Consider the following 18,173-nt stretch of genomic DNA (forward strand, 5'->3'; position numbering starts at 1 on the left):
TTTTGACTTTTTACGACCTTTTTCGACTTATCATCGACTTTTTTGACCTTTCAGACTTTTCGACTTTTATTAACAAAGTTGACTTTTCGACTTTTTTCACAGACGATAGTTGAGTTATTGACTTTTTTGGAACAAAATATTCGACTTCGACTGTTTTCGACAAAAAGTGAATTGTTTGTTTATTCGAAAGTCGATTTATAGAACCTTATATTTAAATTGGTAAAAAAATCTACGTCGGTTCCAGAGGGTTAAATCAACGTCGTTAATTTAATTGTCATTCACCGTCGACGGTAATATTTGTCGGCGCAGGGCTCCGATTATTAATTTAATTTTAACAAAAAGAAATTGAAGTGTAAAAAAATATAGAAGATGAAAGTTAATATTGATTTGTTTCTTTCATCGATATTTTTGTTGGGGCTATTTAATAAATCACATGTATGTTATAAAATATAAATTAGATTGTTTTAGTATTTTTTAATGTTGTTTTTAAGGCCTACTTGGAATTTGATGGATGGATCAGTATTGAATTACAACATGCCTTAAATCCCAATGAACAGGACAACTTTAGTTATCGCGGTAATATATCAGTTCCAAGTTTAAATTCGGGACTGTTTAACATTGCTCAAAATGTGTTAACCAAGAAAGATTTGGATAACCTTCGGGTAAGTTACCGCTCATTATACTGTTAAATGTGATTTGTACAGTGAATCAATTAAATAATTTGGCTATGTAAAATTTTAAGAAAAAACTCATCTGAGTAATTATTTTTTAGCAAAATAAAGCAATTTGTTTGTTGTATTTTTAAAGAATATATTATATATTAATTTTCTACCATAAAAAGTAAAATCGTGATATTAATTAACAACATTTAAGATCAAATGTATTGTTAATTTTAGCCGAATAAAGTAGTTTGCTCTTATTAGGTTTTTGTTAAATTTTTTAATTACTATTTATAAGAATTACAGTACTTATTATTTATAAGAATTGCAGTATTTTTCGCTTATAGTCACAACCATTATTTGCACTCAGTCGTAATTCAGGTCTGAGTTGGGGAACAACTCTCGCGTCATCGCGATTATTTCTTAAACGCGTTCAGGCTTGTGTTTGTTGCCTGGCTTTCGACAGTTTTGCGTCTCGCTCGCACTGGTGTAATGTATTACTTCATATAACTGTTCAAAGTTATATGTTGTCTACATTAACCTCGTGCTTTCGTATTACCTCAAGTGAGGTTATGTTTTATTGGTGGAGACCATAGAATACTCAAACGTTTTTAACTGGTGGAGACCATAAAATACTCACGATATAACCTGGTGGAGACCATAAAATACTCACGATATAACCTGGTGGAGACCATTTAAACTCAAATATATACTGGTGGAGACCATTAATACTTTTGATGAAATCAAGTCCGGATGCTCCAACTTCCTATATGAAGGTATAGGTCGGTTGGTGGGGTTTTCTCTGGACAAACGTGTGATAACCTGGCAATATGAGTGCTTGATGCACCGCCATCCTAATCAAAACCCAAAAAAAAAAAAAAAATTATTTGCACTCAAATAGTTGACTATTCCATGAGTTTATTTAAAATTTTTTTTTTCATAAAGAAACTTGTATGTTTGATGAAAAACAAATTTTCTAACAACGCCCTATATAAGACAAACTGAGACGATCGGTCAATTTTAAGGTGGGTGTAATATTTTTGTGTGTTACAAACATCAATACAAACGTATAATACCCTTCTCACTATAGTGGTGTTGGGTATAATTTGTGTATATTAAACAAAAAAAAAAAACTCCAGCTCTCGAACGTCTATCTCACAAGTTACGTTCTTTGACAATCTTTGACAAAATCATTTTAGAATGAAATTGATTCAACAAGACTTTTAAAACTAATAAAATTGAATATATCAGTAAAGGTATTTTCAGACTACAATACTGAGTATTAATACTTGTCAAAAAATCATGTAGTATAATACAATTTCGTAGTCTAAATACAAATCTTATGACATACCGACCGTATTTTTAAGTTTTTGAAAATTTTTAAAAATTACGGATTTTTCATGTATCAAAGTTGTATTTAAAATAAAGAAACTTTAGAAACAATTTCCTTGTGATAAAAATAAACAGAAAAATAAAATAAATTGAAAATAAACGAAAACACTAGGAACATCATTGAATTTATAAAGGTAAGAATTGATAAAATGTATGTCTAAAATATTTATGTATTTTTCTAACAGATTTTTTGACATACCGACAAAATTCTATAATATTTTAATTTTGAAATGTGTTAATATTCAGTATTGTAGTCTGAAAATACCTTAATGAATAACTTATATGATTATAAACGAAAAGTACTGTATAAGTAAATTACAGAATCTAATATGACAGAGATAAGACCATCAGCTCTTTGATGAATACTTTTATAGTATACATAATTACATTATTATTAAATTTATAAATTATTCATTATTTAAAGGTATATAATTAAGAATCAATATCGATGGGGGATAAAATGATTATATTTGGTATTATCAACAGTTTTTTTTGGGAGAATGTTTCCAAACCATAAATGAGAATTTTTTTATTAAGCATTAACATTTCATTAAGCTATAATATTCAGTAAAACGACATGTCAAAATTTTCAAAAAAATAAAAAATATAGTGTAAATACAATATGTAAAAAAGATTAGATTGTTAAGGCAGTCGGACATTTGACTGACTCATTCCTAGTAGTTCCGTTGTGATACCCTGTAACGGATCTCCGAAGAGAAAAACCTATGGGACACGAATGTCGCCCTTTCTCATCCACAGGGAAGACTTGACAACGGTCTACTATCGCACCTGAATCCTTCAATGAAGAACTCATACAGCTCTTTTTATAGCTGAGATTTCAGCCTGTAAGACTTTACAGTTGTTGTCTAGCCTAAAACACATTGCCTTATTCCAAAGCTTTCTACCAGACAAGTGCGCCATACATCAGAATAGACTTTATAACCATGTTCTTACCAGTTCTAATAGTATTGATTCTGGTAGTACATTATTGAAGGCCCCTTCAATATCACACATCAGAATAGACTTTACAACCATGTCCTAACCAGTTCTAATAATATTGATTCTGGTAGTACATTATTGAAGGCCCCTTCAATATCATGTGGAAGGCCACTTAGGCATATTCCTTGTATTCAAACGATTGGAGTTTTGTGTTATTTAAGCATAGAAACAAATTTTAAATAAAAACAAAAACAAAATGAAAATTTATATTTTTTCTCTGATTTTTTTTCAAATTGAAGTTTCATTTTATTTCAAATCTAATAGTGTGAAAACCAGAGTAGGCATTTTTTGCACTCGTGAATACAATTTTATTTATTTCTCTCGTTTTACAACTCACGAGATTTTTTTTTAATCTCGCGAGATCTATTTTTTTTAAACTCTTCATTTTTTATGTTCACTTCATGAGCGATATTTATATATGTATATTGTTTTTTGTAATTTCTCTCACAAGAGATCAAAATAAATAGAATTTGAATAAAACTCACATACAGAAAATGTGTGCACGAAAACCGGTTTAATGGCGGTGGTAAAAAATAACTTTAGTAAGAAGGATGTACATACATACATCCATACATACATACATACATACATACATACATACATACATACATACATACATACATACATTCATACATACATACATACATACATACATACATACATACATACATACATACATACATACATACATACATACTATGTATGTGAAAGATTGATGTGTGTGCGGAAAAAAAGGTTTTATTGCGACCAGTGTTGCCACTTTGGTTATTATTAACCAAAATTGGTTATTTTTATTTTGCATGTGTACATGTGAATTATTTTTTCGTTTTGGTTATTTTTTGCAAACAATTGAACTAAATGCTGTTTGCTTTTATTCCAAAAATAAAATTAAAAACAACTTCTTTTATCTCTAGTTTTTTATCAATTATGTAAATATACATATCGTGCTGTTTTGAATTTTGGTAATATGTGGAATTTTTTTTACTATTCGAAATTTGTTTATTACTGCAATTTATACATCTACAAAAGTATTTTTCGATATCTTAATTGGTTAGGATTCAGCAAAATTACCTATGAGTTTTCCAAATATTAAATGAGTTGATTAAAATCATAACAACACCGTAATATTATTTCATTTACACTAGTCAATCTAACACCGTTAATAATGAATCCTTTTCTCCTTTTGGTGCATCCATGAACTTAAAATCACTTTTTGGGTCGATTCAAACACGTCCGTCCTTCCTTTAATATTTCTATTTTTAAGAAAAAAACTCGCGATACTTATATGAAAAAAAAAATTGGTGGGAATAGTCTACGTACTTAGCAGATTATGTCCTCCAAATTAAATTTAAAGTATAATTGCAACCTCTATATTGTATTGTATACAAAAGTTGTAATAACATCTAAACTCGTACGACGAACAATAATCGCGATATATGCAAAGATTTGATACTCATGACCTTTGACTTCTACTATCTCACCATGACTTTTAGTTCTTTATTTACATTTTCTAGATGATGTTTTATACTAGTTTTTATTTTACCGTCTTAAATTCTATATTTTGGTCAATTTGTCGGATAATTTGGATAGATTACGTTTACAAATATTGCTGAAGTTATGAATATAATGCTAACATGCGCTACATGGTATTATAATTTAAACCCAAATTTCGAACGAAATCTCCAAATATGTACATAAAATGATAAGAATTCTATAATATAAAATTGTTTTCCAAAAAGTCATATGTGGAGTATTTTTAAATTGCGCTAAAACGCGTTAAAAACTCAGTTATTTTTTAAAATAAATATTAATTGCATTTGTTAACGAATCTGCGAAGAGACATATATTTATTGTTGAAAACACGTTAGAGTCGAAAAGAAACAAGATAGAAAGCTGAAATATTTTGCCAAAATATTTTTTTTGACCCAGTTTGATTTGTATTGAAAATGCGAAATATTGGTCAACGATTTCACCTAGCTTAAAAATTCATCTATAGCGATGAAATTCATTATAAAAAGTTTTATTGGAAATGTATTTGTCAAAATTTATGAGGATCGGCATATTATTGAATCTATCCCTCATAAAAAGTCTCCTCTGAAAATGACTTTAAAGCTTATAATGTACTGCAATATACCAACAAAATACAACATAATCAAGGTTTAATGGAACTAAAATATCTCTGTCAGATTTTATGAGAATTGGCCCATAATTGACCATACGTCTCATATAAGATCTCGTACAGAAAATTACTTTAACGCTTATAACTTTCTCCATAATACCATAGTATTATAACCAGGGAAACCGAAAACATGCTCTAAAAAAAGTGTTTTAAGCGCTTTAAATATGCCGTAAAAACTCAAAACTCATTATTTTTTAACATTGAAAAGCTCAAAAAGACAGAAATTCTAATAAAATAATAAATGTTTAGTGTCATATCATCCTACAAGATTTTTTATAATTGATTCATCTCATAGTTTGAAGAACTAGTTTAATAGAATTCCGTTTTACGTTCAGATATCCAATAAATAACATGAAACCATTTGGACCCCAAAAAACATATTTCAAACGACAAAGTTTGACACATTTCTACCAATTGTATTCATAGCTTCTAAACTGACATTTTAATCGGTGTTGTATAAATTCCAATAATTAGTTTCTTAAACTATAAAAATGGATTGGTCTCATGAAATCAAAAGTAATAGGTTTTATGTCTGATTTAAAATGTAATGCTTTATTGAACAAAAAACTATAACATTGGTTTTCGTGAGAGTGATGTATTTTTTGCAGTTTTTAAGTTCTACAAACGAATTTTTTCAAAATTGTAAAATAGGCTGAAAAATTAAAAATAAAAAAATTAAATTTAATTTTTTTTAAATAAAGTTTTGGTTTCCCTGATTATAACATAGTTCCACTTCAGAAAATGAATTTGTTATTTTAATGTCCAAATGTAAACATAAAACAAATAAAAATAATTTTGTTTACTTTTTTCTTAATTTGGTTATTTTTTATTCGAATTTTGGTTAGAAAAAAAATTTTATTGACGCAACACTGATTGCGACAAACAAATGTTTTAAAAAGATAAAAAAATATATTAATGGGTTTGTAGGAATTTTGTATGGAAACGGGGATAATTGTATGAGTACGGGATAATTAAATAGCTGTCGAAAATGCCCTTTTAACAAATAAATAATTAAATCCAAAAAATGTAAAAAACCCAATTTAAATAACTGGAATTCCTAAAAATTCAAAATATTATTGTCCTGTAAATATTTATAAAAAAAAAACAAAATAAATTGCATCAACAAATGTTTTTTAATACAAAAATCTAATTGACACATCGTATGTCTTATTTCTTACTTCAATTACAATAACAATTGATATTTCTATTTGCACACGTGCACAAAGATCGTAAAAAGCCATAAAATCAAAATGAAATTTCTGGAAATTGAATACATTTTAAAAATTTACGAACATCTACAGGCAAACATAACTCTTTAAAGTTTACACACGCATATACATAAATGCACATGTATGCTTACACACTCACACATAAAAAAAGTTAATTTTCATTTTCTTAAGATTTACAATATTATAAAACTCATGAAATACTTTTTTGTACTCGTTTCATGAGAGAAATTTAATTTCCGCTCTTTAAATTTAAATATCACTGGTGATATCGAATTAATATCACTCCAGAGAGAAATCAATTTGAACGCTCTTCCTACTCTGATTTAAATAGTGTAAAACAAATGTGTATGATGGCAACGCAGGGTGATATTGAGTTGTGGCATGCACGCATTGGTCATTTCAACTACAGTGACTTGTCTAAAACAAGAGATTTAGTAAATGGAATGCAATTTCAACAAAAAATACTGATAGTTGCATAACATGTCTGAAAGATAAATAGCGAAAAAACCGTATCTTCCGAAACTCGCTCTAAAGTTTTGCTACAACTCATCCACTCTGACATATGCGATCCTATGGAGGAAACTTCAATAGGAGAATCTAAGTGTTTTCTTTCTTTTTGTTGACCAATTTTCGCGTAAAGTTTTTATTTATGTATATTTTAAAGAAGAAGCAAGAGTATAGAACGAAATTGGTCGGAAGATAAAATGCTTGGGTACAGATAACGGTACCGAACAAAAGGCTTACACAAATACTTACGGCAAGTGGCATCAAATGACTGTGCCAAACCGCAACAGCGGGTTGGTTGGGCTGAAGCCGCTACCAATGCCACATACATATGTCTTATTTATTTATTTATTTGTTTATTTATTTATTTATTTATTTATTTATTTATTTTTATTTTATTTATTTCATTTGTAATTTGTAAGCCTTATTGCCAATTAATAAATTACAGTAATCCACTCTTTTACTAGTTATATAAAAGTTAATTCTAACATCAATAAAAAATTAATCTATTAAAATTTCTTTGTAAGTTTGTTTGTTTGCTTATTTGTTTGTACATCAATCACGCCTAAACGGATGAAACAATTTTCTTCAAATTTGAAACATAGAAAACATATATGTCCGCAAGCGTCAATAGGCTACATATATTTTCGAAAATTGGGAAAACTTGGTACTTTTGTGCATAAAAACTTATTTTTGTCTATTTTAATGCGAAAATATTTTCGATTTAATATTCTAAAATGTCAGAAATATGTATTAGCAAAGTTGCGTTGGGAAAATGGGCGAAAAACTGGGAAAAAATGGGCTTGAAAACTGATTTTTGTATATTTTAACGCGAAATTATTTTCGATTTAGTTATGTAAAAGCCGAGATACACTGATGTCAGATCTTACAACGTTGTCAGTAAAATGTTCAGAAAATTTCTAACAATCGTCAGAACGTACAATTTTACTTTTGCAACGTTGTCAAACTGACAAACTAAATTTGTAAGTTGGCAGTGTTATTAGACATTTTCTGCACGTTTTTAGCATAAGTTGTGAAAGTTTGATCAAAACGGATAAAAAAGTAAAAACGGTAAAAGCTCAATACTTTCGATTTGGCATTTAAAGTGTCAGAAATATGTATTGAGGAAGATTTGTTGCGAATGTTGGACCAGGGGGTGGGGGTGGAATAGACATGTGGGTAATTCAAACTTAACGGGTAAGTATGTGTAGTTTAGGTACTTTTTCGGAAATATGCAAATACTTGAGAAGTATTTTGTTGTAACCAATCAAAAGATATTTTTTAGAAAAATTAAATTAAAATGGGTAAAAAGAGGAGTTTCGTGTTTCTCATAAGGTCTACACCTAAATGGCTGGGTCGACTTTAAGAAATTTTAACAGCAATATATATTTACTTAGAAGTTTCAATTGGTTATATCATTATTCCAAAAATCAAAAAGGGGCGAAATATGGAACGCGATAAAATTATTAAGGGTTTTCATTTAAACGTTCAAAACTCTCGTAAACTGTGCAACCTGTGCATGTTTCCATCCTCGCAATTGAATTGTATGAAAATTGATTTGTACAACCCTTATAAGTTTGAGCAACTATTTAGACTGGCAAACTTGAGCAAACTCATTGTGCATTTAATAAATCTGTTCACTTTTGAATTTATGGACTTGAATATTCACATTTTTAACATATTTTGTACAATTTTTTGTAAAAATATTTTTTTTTATTTTTTGATTTCGTTTGACATTGCTGTAAAATGTTTATAAATATTGTAATTGAACAGAATTTGAACAGGGGTTTCATGGAACAAGTCGAATAAACTTGCCCACTTGCACAAATGGGAAACTTAAGCGTTTAAATGAAAACCCTTATTTTTTGAAATGAAGAAACAAAAGTAATTTCTACTTATATAGTTAAAATTTTAAAATTTAATAAACAAAAATTTACAGATAAAAGGAACGAATTTTGTTGTGTAATCTTAAAATGATATGAAATTTGAATTTCATATCATTTTTTTTTTTGAATTTATTAATATCAATATTTTTGACAAATTAAACTGCAAAGAAAATATTTGTATTTTTGATACATATTTTGATGCAATTATGTCTTATTATGACAACGACTCTTGGAAAGCATTAACCCATTTACGGTCGCTGTGCCAATTTGGGAACACTTAGTTTTCAAGGCTGTATTGAAAAACGGTTCACCCTGGTTTATTTATTTTTGCATTATTTAGCACTTGAAAGTGCTCTGAATTAATATTACGTCAAACAATTTTACTGCATTTATTGTTTTTGTTGTAATAATCTATTAAACTTCAGTGGCCATATATATACTAAAAACAAGTTATAAACTAATTATGTTATAATTTTTTAAACAAAGTTTTCCAGTTATTAATTTTAAGCAAATGGTCTAAAAATAATGTGATAACATAGTAATGGCCGTGTCTGCCATTTAAATCTGTTTATAGTTTTTGTGACAGCTCTAAACCGGTAAAAAAACGCGAGCTACATAAAAGCGAAAATCCCCTCTAATGTCCAGATTATTAATATTTTTTAACATTTTTTTTTTACGTTTTTGTCTTTTTGCATTGTTGAAAATAAATATACATTGATGTTTAAAAATTTTTACTTGTACCTTTTGAGTGACTGTAAATGGGTTATATTTTTGAAATATAAATCAGAAAGGGGAAAAATTAGTGTACACTTTTTCTCTACGTCGATGAATATTATTTATTCTAAGGGCCCTTCACACGAGCTCACAAGTAATATGATCCGTCAAAATTTTATGGATACGGGTGCGATCGTCTAAAAACGATATGTAATGAAACCTTACTACATTGAGTTCAATACTGATGGAAAATTTGACATTCGTCAGTGATGTATTTTTATGTAAACTCAAAAAAGTTAAAATGCTGTTTCCATCTCACTTTGTTGTTCTTTTATATCAATCGTGTAAACACAAAAAGAATAAATCATACGACTTTTATTATATTTTAGGAAATACGGAAGGAATTTCATCATACTTTTTCATTAGACTTTACGTACTTAAAGTGTGATCGTGTGAAGGCTCCTTAAGGAAGTATATTTTGATTTTAGCTAACTCAATTTTTAGTAAAGTACATTTTCAAATCATGCTTTAGAGAAAAAATAATAAAAATCCTAAACCTTAAGTATTAATATTTTTTATTGCTTTGTTGCTAATTTTAAAGGTAATTTTTTACCACTCAACCAAAGAATTTTAAAAAGGGAAAAAATGTGTAGTTTTGGTATATTTTGTGTAAGTTGTTCTGAATTATATAGTTTGAATGTATATTTAAATTTCGACATATTAATTTCAAGAGTAAAAAGCAAAGACAATATTAATTGTTCTATATATTTAATATTATAAATCATTTAAAATCCCGGGCAACGCCGGATACAAAAAGCTAGTAAAAAATATGTGTATAAATAATTAAGTGTATTATATAGTTATAATCATTTAGCATTCCCAAAGATAAAAAATTCGAATTAATAAATTTGATGTGAAATACTATATTGAATAAGTTTTCTCTTGTAAAGATGATATGAACCATTAAAGCGCACATACGCAGCGAGCTCTCAAATGAGCTCTTTGGATTTTCTTCATTCACACGTACGTAACTTCCAGATTAAGAGAATGAGAGCATGGAAGTTTTTTAATTGAGATACACATGGAGAATTCTCTGATGTTAAACATACAAATAAGTTCTTCTTTGTGAAAGTTTCACCTCTCATTTTAAAACCTCTCAAGAAAAATTATCATTTAATACCTAAAAAAATTATTTGAATAATTTTTTCCGAGTTATTGTAAAGAATGATGGGATTTTTAATAAAGATGAATCAACGAAATAAACTTCTAAACATATGTAATACCCGCTAGTGTTAATTCCTGAAATACAGGCCTATATGCAACATTATCCTGTAAATATTTTCAATTAATTGACATTTTTAGCACTGCATATGAGCACAAAAGTTCTTGGAAGATATTTTTATATACATTATTTGTTTAATTTTATAAAATCTTTATTATACTTTTTCATTTATTTACACGGAGTATAAACTAAGATTCACTTTGTATCTTAAATTGCAATCAAATGCATTTCCGAGAGCAATGTTAAGAAAAAATATGTCGTGCTTTAATTTATTCTAATCATATTAATACAAAATTCAGAAATATTAATGTTTTTTTTTTTTGTTATTTATAATACAGTACACTGTAACGTAGTGAAGTCACTAAACCAAAAAACACTAAAAAATTTACAAACTTTTCTTTTAGTGCATGGAATTAAAAAACACAAAATGAAGTGGTGTTAGTGTTGAAAGAAAATTTTACGATCTGCCGATGTGTACATTAAAGTGTCTAAAAACTTTAAATAATGTATTACTCTAAGTTGATAAGATCGCTTCATTCAGGAAGAATTACGAGGAACTATTAATAAATTAGATCTAGTTGGATAACCATTACGATATATAGTATAAAAATTTTGAGATTTGCCTTTCAAAATTCAATCGATTGTCAAGTATTTTAATTTCATCAACAAACTCAACTGCAACATTATTTATTTTTAGTGTTATACCTTGCATAACATTCCGCGTAGGTGAAAATAGCATGTATTTAGTCTTAAGAACATTCATAGTGAACATTTATTAGATAACCATTCGGAACTACACTGTACTCCGTAACCCACAACGGATTGAAAAACCGCTACCTTCTGTGGTTTACCACAAAAAACGACTTGAATGCAAAGCATTTGCTTATATTTAAATTTCCAAATAGGGCATTAAAAAAACATCGTGAACAATAAGGGTCCAAAGGAAACCTCACTATTATTAAATCGTAATTTACTAAAATCTATAGTCATATCATTCGACAGATTAGCCGCAAAATTGTGATTCATTTTGTCAACATTAACATCCTTAGAGTACGAGTTTCCCTTAGCCACACCACCATCACGCAATTCATCCCATAACTGTTTGCTACTCAATCCTTAGAATATCTTATTTCCTCCACAACTGTAAAAATCAAAAAAGTGAGCAATTACTAAATGTAGATTTAGTGGAGGCTAGTTACAACAACGTTACTAATAATCCAAGTGAAGATTATTTTGATGCCGATAATGATGATTTTTCTGATGGTCAACCGGATGATGGTGTTTCACCAGATTACTTACCAGATGATACTCTTGAAGAAAATGTTCCACAATCCACCGAAAATATTGAAGTCCGTCGATCCGAGCGGCTCCATAGACCAGTCAATAAAACAGACATTCATACTTATACAGTGCAGGCAAATGTAAGTGATGATCCGATAACAGTACAGGGCGCCTTAAATCGAAGTGATGCTAGCCATGGAGAGTGAACTGAAATCGTTAACAGATAATCAAACTTGGACACTGGACAATGAACGCTGTAACCTTTTTAGAAGGTGATTTGTCTGTGGAGATTTTTATGGAACCCCTAGAAGGAGTTAAAGTCAACACAATGGGTAAAGTTTGCAAACTCAACAGAGCGATCTATGAATTAAAGCAGAAAAGTCGTAAGAGGAACAGGGAACTAGACCAGGTTTTAAATGAAATTAATTTACAACGCTCGAAGCTTGATCCATGTATCTATTTTCACGTTGTCGAAACCCAAATGTTTTTTATTGCTGTGTATGTTGATGATCTGTTAATTTTCTCAAATAACAACGAATTTGAAATCCAAAGTTAAAAGTGAGCTACATAACCGGTTTTTAATGAAGGATTTGGGGGAGGCTAGTAGCTGTGTTGATATTCGAATCTCAAGAAATCGTGGGGGAGGAGAAATATTTATTGACTAATATTGCAGAATTTTCATGAAAATTTAACATTTTAGATTGCAATCCCATATCAATATCCTTCGAGTTCAACACAAAGTTAACAAATCCTTCAATTACAAGAGATTTCAAGAAGCTTGAAAATATACCATACCAAGAGGCAGTTGGAAGTTTACTTTTTATGGTGCAGGGAACTCGATCCGGCAAATTCAACAACAACTTCGACAAGTTACATTTTTCGTCATCTCAATGGAATAATTGATTTGGGAATTAAGTATTTAAACCGTGCTAATTTTAAAATGTTTGTTTTTTGTGATGCCGACTATGCTAGTGATCCAACAGATAGGCAATAACAAACAAATGAACATTTTTTAACCGATTTATTATCCAATATACATATATGAATGTATTATTTGACTTAACATAAAAACTATCGTTTTTTTTTATTTTATTCCAAAAGTAATAAATAATTTTAATTTTGATACATGATATAATAGAAAATCAAAGGATTTGGACCTAGAAATTTTTTAGTGGGATATTTACAAATAGAGGTCATAAGCAATCAAGCAACCTATTCCATTTAGAAGTCTAAATTTAAACATAATGTTCCTCCTAGTTCGTATATGGACTTTGGGAGAAGATAAATTAAGAGTTCAGTGGATTTCCTTGGATACAATCCGCTCCCCTTTGGAACTTACAGATTTTGAAAGACCATTCAGTATGTTTTTTATAATAATTCTTCGGATCATTTCATCAATTACTCTATTTTACATTTTTTTAAAAATAAACTGGGTAATGAACGCATGCTGGAATTTCTTGGTAGTAAAAATGCTGAGCTGGCTGTGGAAAAATGGGACGTCTTTTACAGGAAATCTATGGCTAGTCTTGCCAAGAATAAAGGTAGTGCTTATTTCGCCTCTAAAGCTGTCTTATTCAAAATTGCGTAAGTAAACAGGGCAATGAACGCATGCTGGAAATTCTTGGTAGTAAAACTGCTGAGCTGGCTGTGGAAAAATGGGACGTCTTTTACAATCTATGGCAAGTCTTGCAAATAATAAAGGTAGTTCTTATTTCGCCTCTAAATCTGTCTTATTTAAAATTGCGTAAGTGCCGATTGAAAGTTAGCTTGGGGTAGTACAAATACCAAAAGCAGAGGACAAGCCCTCATTGATTTCTTTAACACTAAAGACTATATCGAACTTAGGTAATAAAACTACCTTCGTCAATAGAATCAGAGAAGAAGAATTAGATATAACTATGTATTTAGAAGAGCTTATAAATTCAGAAATTCAGGATTGGAGAGTTTCGGGCGAGCACTCCTTTTCTGACCATCGGTACATAAGATTTAAAATACTACGGCTGCCACCAAAACCGATAAAGTTTCGGAATATTGTCTAATTGGACAAAGTTCGTTTCCTTACTAAAGAACCGTTTATGTCAAGAAATAAGGAGGTCATAGACGCCATAGTAGAAATGCTCACAAGTGCTTTGGTCGTTCGAGGACAGCAGCCCTCTGCGAGAGCAAAGATCTGCCCAGGAAAAACCCTGGATAACCGGGAAGATCCGGAAACTTGGTAATACTCTTTGCAAACTATTTAACAGTGCTCGGCGTAAAAAAATGCAGTAATCTTGGTGAATATAAGAAAATTGTTCGTAAAGCCAAACGAGACTCCTGGAAACTTTTCTGTGAACAGGTAGACAGCGTATATAATGTGAACAGGTAGACAGCGTATATAATATAATTAAATAATTCATTCAGTTCCTTTTTTATGATAAGGAGCGCATTACAGTCCCAATAGTGACATAAGTATATTTCTTCGGATTTGATGTAGTACAAATCCTCCTATCAACTTAACCTAACTAATGATATTGATTATACAAATCATAGTTGTTGTCCATCTTGTGGACAGGGTCCCCATGATACCCACCACATATTCAACTGTCCAGCCCACCCTACTTCACTTAGCCCAATGGATTTATGGACTAACCCTATTGAAGTAGCCCAATTTCTTGGATTGGACCTAAATACAGAACCCCCGGATTAAAATTGTATAGATTAAGCTGTTACAACAACAACATTAAACAAATCATAATTGTATTTTATTGATTTACTAACACATTTTTTATTTTTTTATTGGAATTGCCTCATTGTTTTCCTTTAAACATTTTAAACGCAAATAATTTCAGTTTCACACTATGAGGATTTGATTTTTGAATCATATTAACACGTGTCCTTTTAACAATAAAACAATAAATACCAAAAAGTAATTAAAAAAATAATTCGAAAACCCAATGAAATTAACTGGAATTCTAAAAATGCAAAATAATTTTTGACCTGCAAATTCTAATAAAATATAATAAAATGCAACATTTTACACAATCTCCATTATTAGTTGGAAATCATAAATTTACTTTTTACCTTTTTCGAATTTTATTATTGAACAAATATCAAAATTCTCTTTAAAATGTAGGCAAAAAATTTAGTTGATTCAATGTACATATAAATATACGTTTTCAAAACAATATACTTATGTAATACAGTTTGAAATGTTTTTAAAGTTATGGTAAATAACACAACTAATATGTTATTTTCTCATATTACTAAAAAAGGCTATTTCAGTGTCAGATGGATTTTATCGTTTAAAAGCAGTTGTGGAATATCCAAATGGATTAAAACGCACGTTTTTTACAGCAAATAAAGCATGTAATCTACTCAGTAGTCAATTAAACGATGAACTTTGGATTTCTATCGATGCCAATGGTTACGTTAACGCACTGTCTTTGTCAACTTCTGACGGAGATTTTACGGATTGTTCAACATTAGATTTTTCCAATTTGTCTATAACAGAATTTAATACCGAGGTTTTAATTAAACATACTGAACTAGCTCCAATACCAGACACGGCAAGTTTTATTCAAAAAATTGAAAGAGAACGTGAAGCAAGAGAGCGTGGAGAAAACAAAGACAATAGGGGATTCTTTGCAAAATATGTAAGTATTTTCTTCTAATTTCAAAAATTATTTGTTTAGTATAATTCAAAATGTGGTTATTAGATATTTTTCATTTTATTATCTAATATTTCAATTTAATCAACATTAAAATACATTTATTTTTTATTTTAGTGGATGTACATCGTTCCTGTTGTGCTGTTAGTATTTATATCTGGAGCAACTAATCCTGAACAACAAAAATAATTTTTGTAATCTTTTAAATACTAAATTTACTACCGGGTATTTTCGTTTTAAAATATACATATAAATAAAAGTATGCATTTTGTCCTTATCCTTTAAAATTAAATTTTAGAAGAATAATTACTATAACACAGTGTAACAAATATAGAAATGTATTTCTTCAACAGTTGTGAATAAGTGATTATTCAACAAAATTTCAACAATATAAAAACCATAGAATAATACCGTAAAAGGCGAACTCTATCTGAAAAAACCTAACTCAGCTGTCAAAAAATTTAATTCTAATATTAGGTTAGGTTAGGTTTTCACAGGTAGCCAATTTCGGCTGTACTTGGGTGCATATTGATCCCTTTGTAAATACCTGGAAGAAAAAGAAAAAGAGAAGGAGAGATAGAGAAGAGTGGAGGATCAGAAACAGTTGTAAAGAGAAGGAGATAATGAGAAACAAGCAAGCCAGGGCAGATGCCGTGGATGAATAGTGTGAGTAATTCTAATATTACATCTAGTAGATTTCAATCGAAAATTTTCCATAAATCTGAACCGTTTACACTTCGTATTTTCGACGTTTAGGAAGATTTATTTTTTTCTAATATTTCTCCAAATTGTGTTTGATAGGGAAAATTAGAAGGAAATAAAGAAAATTAACTAGATTTTTTTATTTTTTTCGACATTTTGATTTTGCTTTGTTTGTTTTATTTTTCTCTTTTTTTCTTGTGCAACGTCGTATTTTTTAGTATTATTTATGAAAAAAGTTCCATTTCTATTTTACTAGATTTTGAGTACAATCTACCAAAATCTATTAATGAAGTAGATTTTTTCGTTTGGAAAATCAACTAGATTTACTTGTAAGTACGAGATTTCGCTGTAGAGTAAATGGAGTATAAGAGCGGATTTTTGAGTTGGCAATCAAATGCTAATTAAAATCAGATAAGTTAATCTAAAAAATTATTTAATCTGATGTTAATCGCTTTTGATGTGTTTGAGTACAAGATAAAGGCTTGTAAACAAAGAATATAAAGAAATTGGGGCTTGTCAGTTGGTACTAAAGGCCTGTACAATTCAACAATAATATTTTTTGTTTTCTTGTGCATGCCTTTAGTTGGTACCAAAGCAAAGCTTGGAAAGAATGAATTCTATTTGGAATTAATTCCCTTATATTTTTAATTCGGCTTTAAATTTTTGAATGTATCATTCTTTAAAATCATTCTTTGAATTTAAATTCTAAAGCTGAATTCCTAGGCTTTATATTCTATTGAATTAATTCCTAAAAGAATTCATTCTTTATAGGAATGAATTCAATGGAATGATCATTCATATTTGTTTAATTCCTTCTATTACAAATTGAATGAAAGAAAAAAAAATAATTTAATTTTTAATATACAGAATGCTTTTGAATTATAAAACAAAACTTTCATTCAATCTATTTCAAATTAAATGGTTGAAAAATTTTTAAATTCAATTTGTAATAGATTGAATTCAAACAAAATTTATATCATTCAGAGGGAATTTAAAAATCAATAGGAATTGTTGAAATTAATTCTAATTCAATTTGTAACAGATTAAATGCAAACAAAATTAATTCATTCAGAAGGAATTTAACATTCTATAGAAATTAATTATTTAGAGAATTAATTCAACTACATCGAAAGCTTTAAGAATTAATTCTAGGAATTAAATCAAAGGGAATGAGTTTGAAGAATTGTTAATTCTATAAAATATAACTCAATTTCAAATAAAGAATTAGGGAATGAATTCTTTCAGAGCTTTGTACCAAAGAATATAAAAAATGGGGCTAAGCTATCATTACCGCTAAAAACGCTAAAAACTGAGTATAAAAATGTAGACTACTATTGAATATACTATAGTCGAGAAAATATAATATAAACCTTATTGCTTATCTAAAAATCATAATTGACTTAATCCTACATTGAAGGCCATATTCCAAAAATCACCATATATGACTACTTACGAAATGGACACTTTTTAATTTCGGGAGTGGTCCTATACATTCTGCATAGCCGAATATAATCATATTGATGCCGATAAAATATAAATTTAGTGCCCTAACGTTACTTCTAAAATAGCGATAACAAAATATGCCGAAATACAGATAACGCTAAAATACCAATACCGAAATAAATCAGAATACCGATAACTCTAAAATAATAAAATAAAATTAAAAATTTTTCGCAAGCCTCTTTTTCACAAACACAAA

At 29.1% G+C, this 18,173-nt stretch overlaps 1 protein-coding gene across 1 annotated transcript; it reads left to right on the top strand.

The window, feature by feature from the left end:
- Nucleotides 1–274: 274 nt before the first annotated feature.
- Nucleotides 275–16,153, top strand: LOC111688991 (ER membrane protein complex subunit 10). The gene is made up of 4 exons (XM_023451495.2): nt 275–435; nt 492–662; nt 15,377–15,757; nt 15,890–16,153. Exons 1-4 carry the CDS (start codon nt 370–372, stop codon nt 15,959–15,961), a joined length of 690 nt encoding a protein of 229 aa, XP_023307263.2. The 5' UTR covers nt 275–369; the 3' UTR covers nt 15,962–16,153.
- The last annotated feature ends 2,020 nt before the right edge of the window (nt 16,154–18,173 follow it).

Source organism: Lucilia cuprina, chromosome 5 (genome assembly GCF_022045245.1).
Source record: "Lucilia cuprina isolate Lc7/37 chromosome 5, ASM2204524v1, whole genome shotgun sequence".
In the NCBI taxonomy this organism is placed as follows: Eukaryota; Metazoa; Arthropoda; class Insecta; order Diptera; family Calliphoridae; genus Lucilia; species Lucilia cuprina.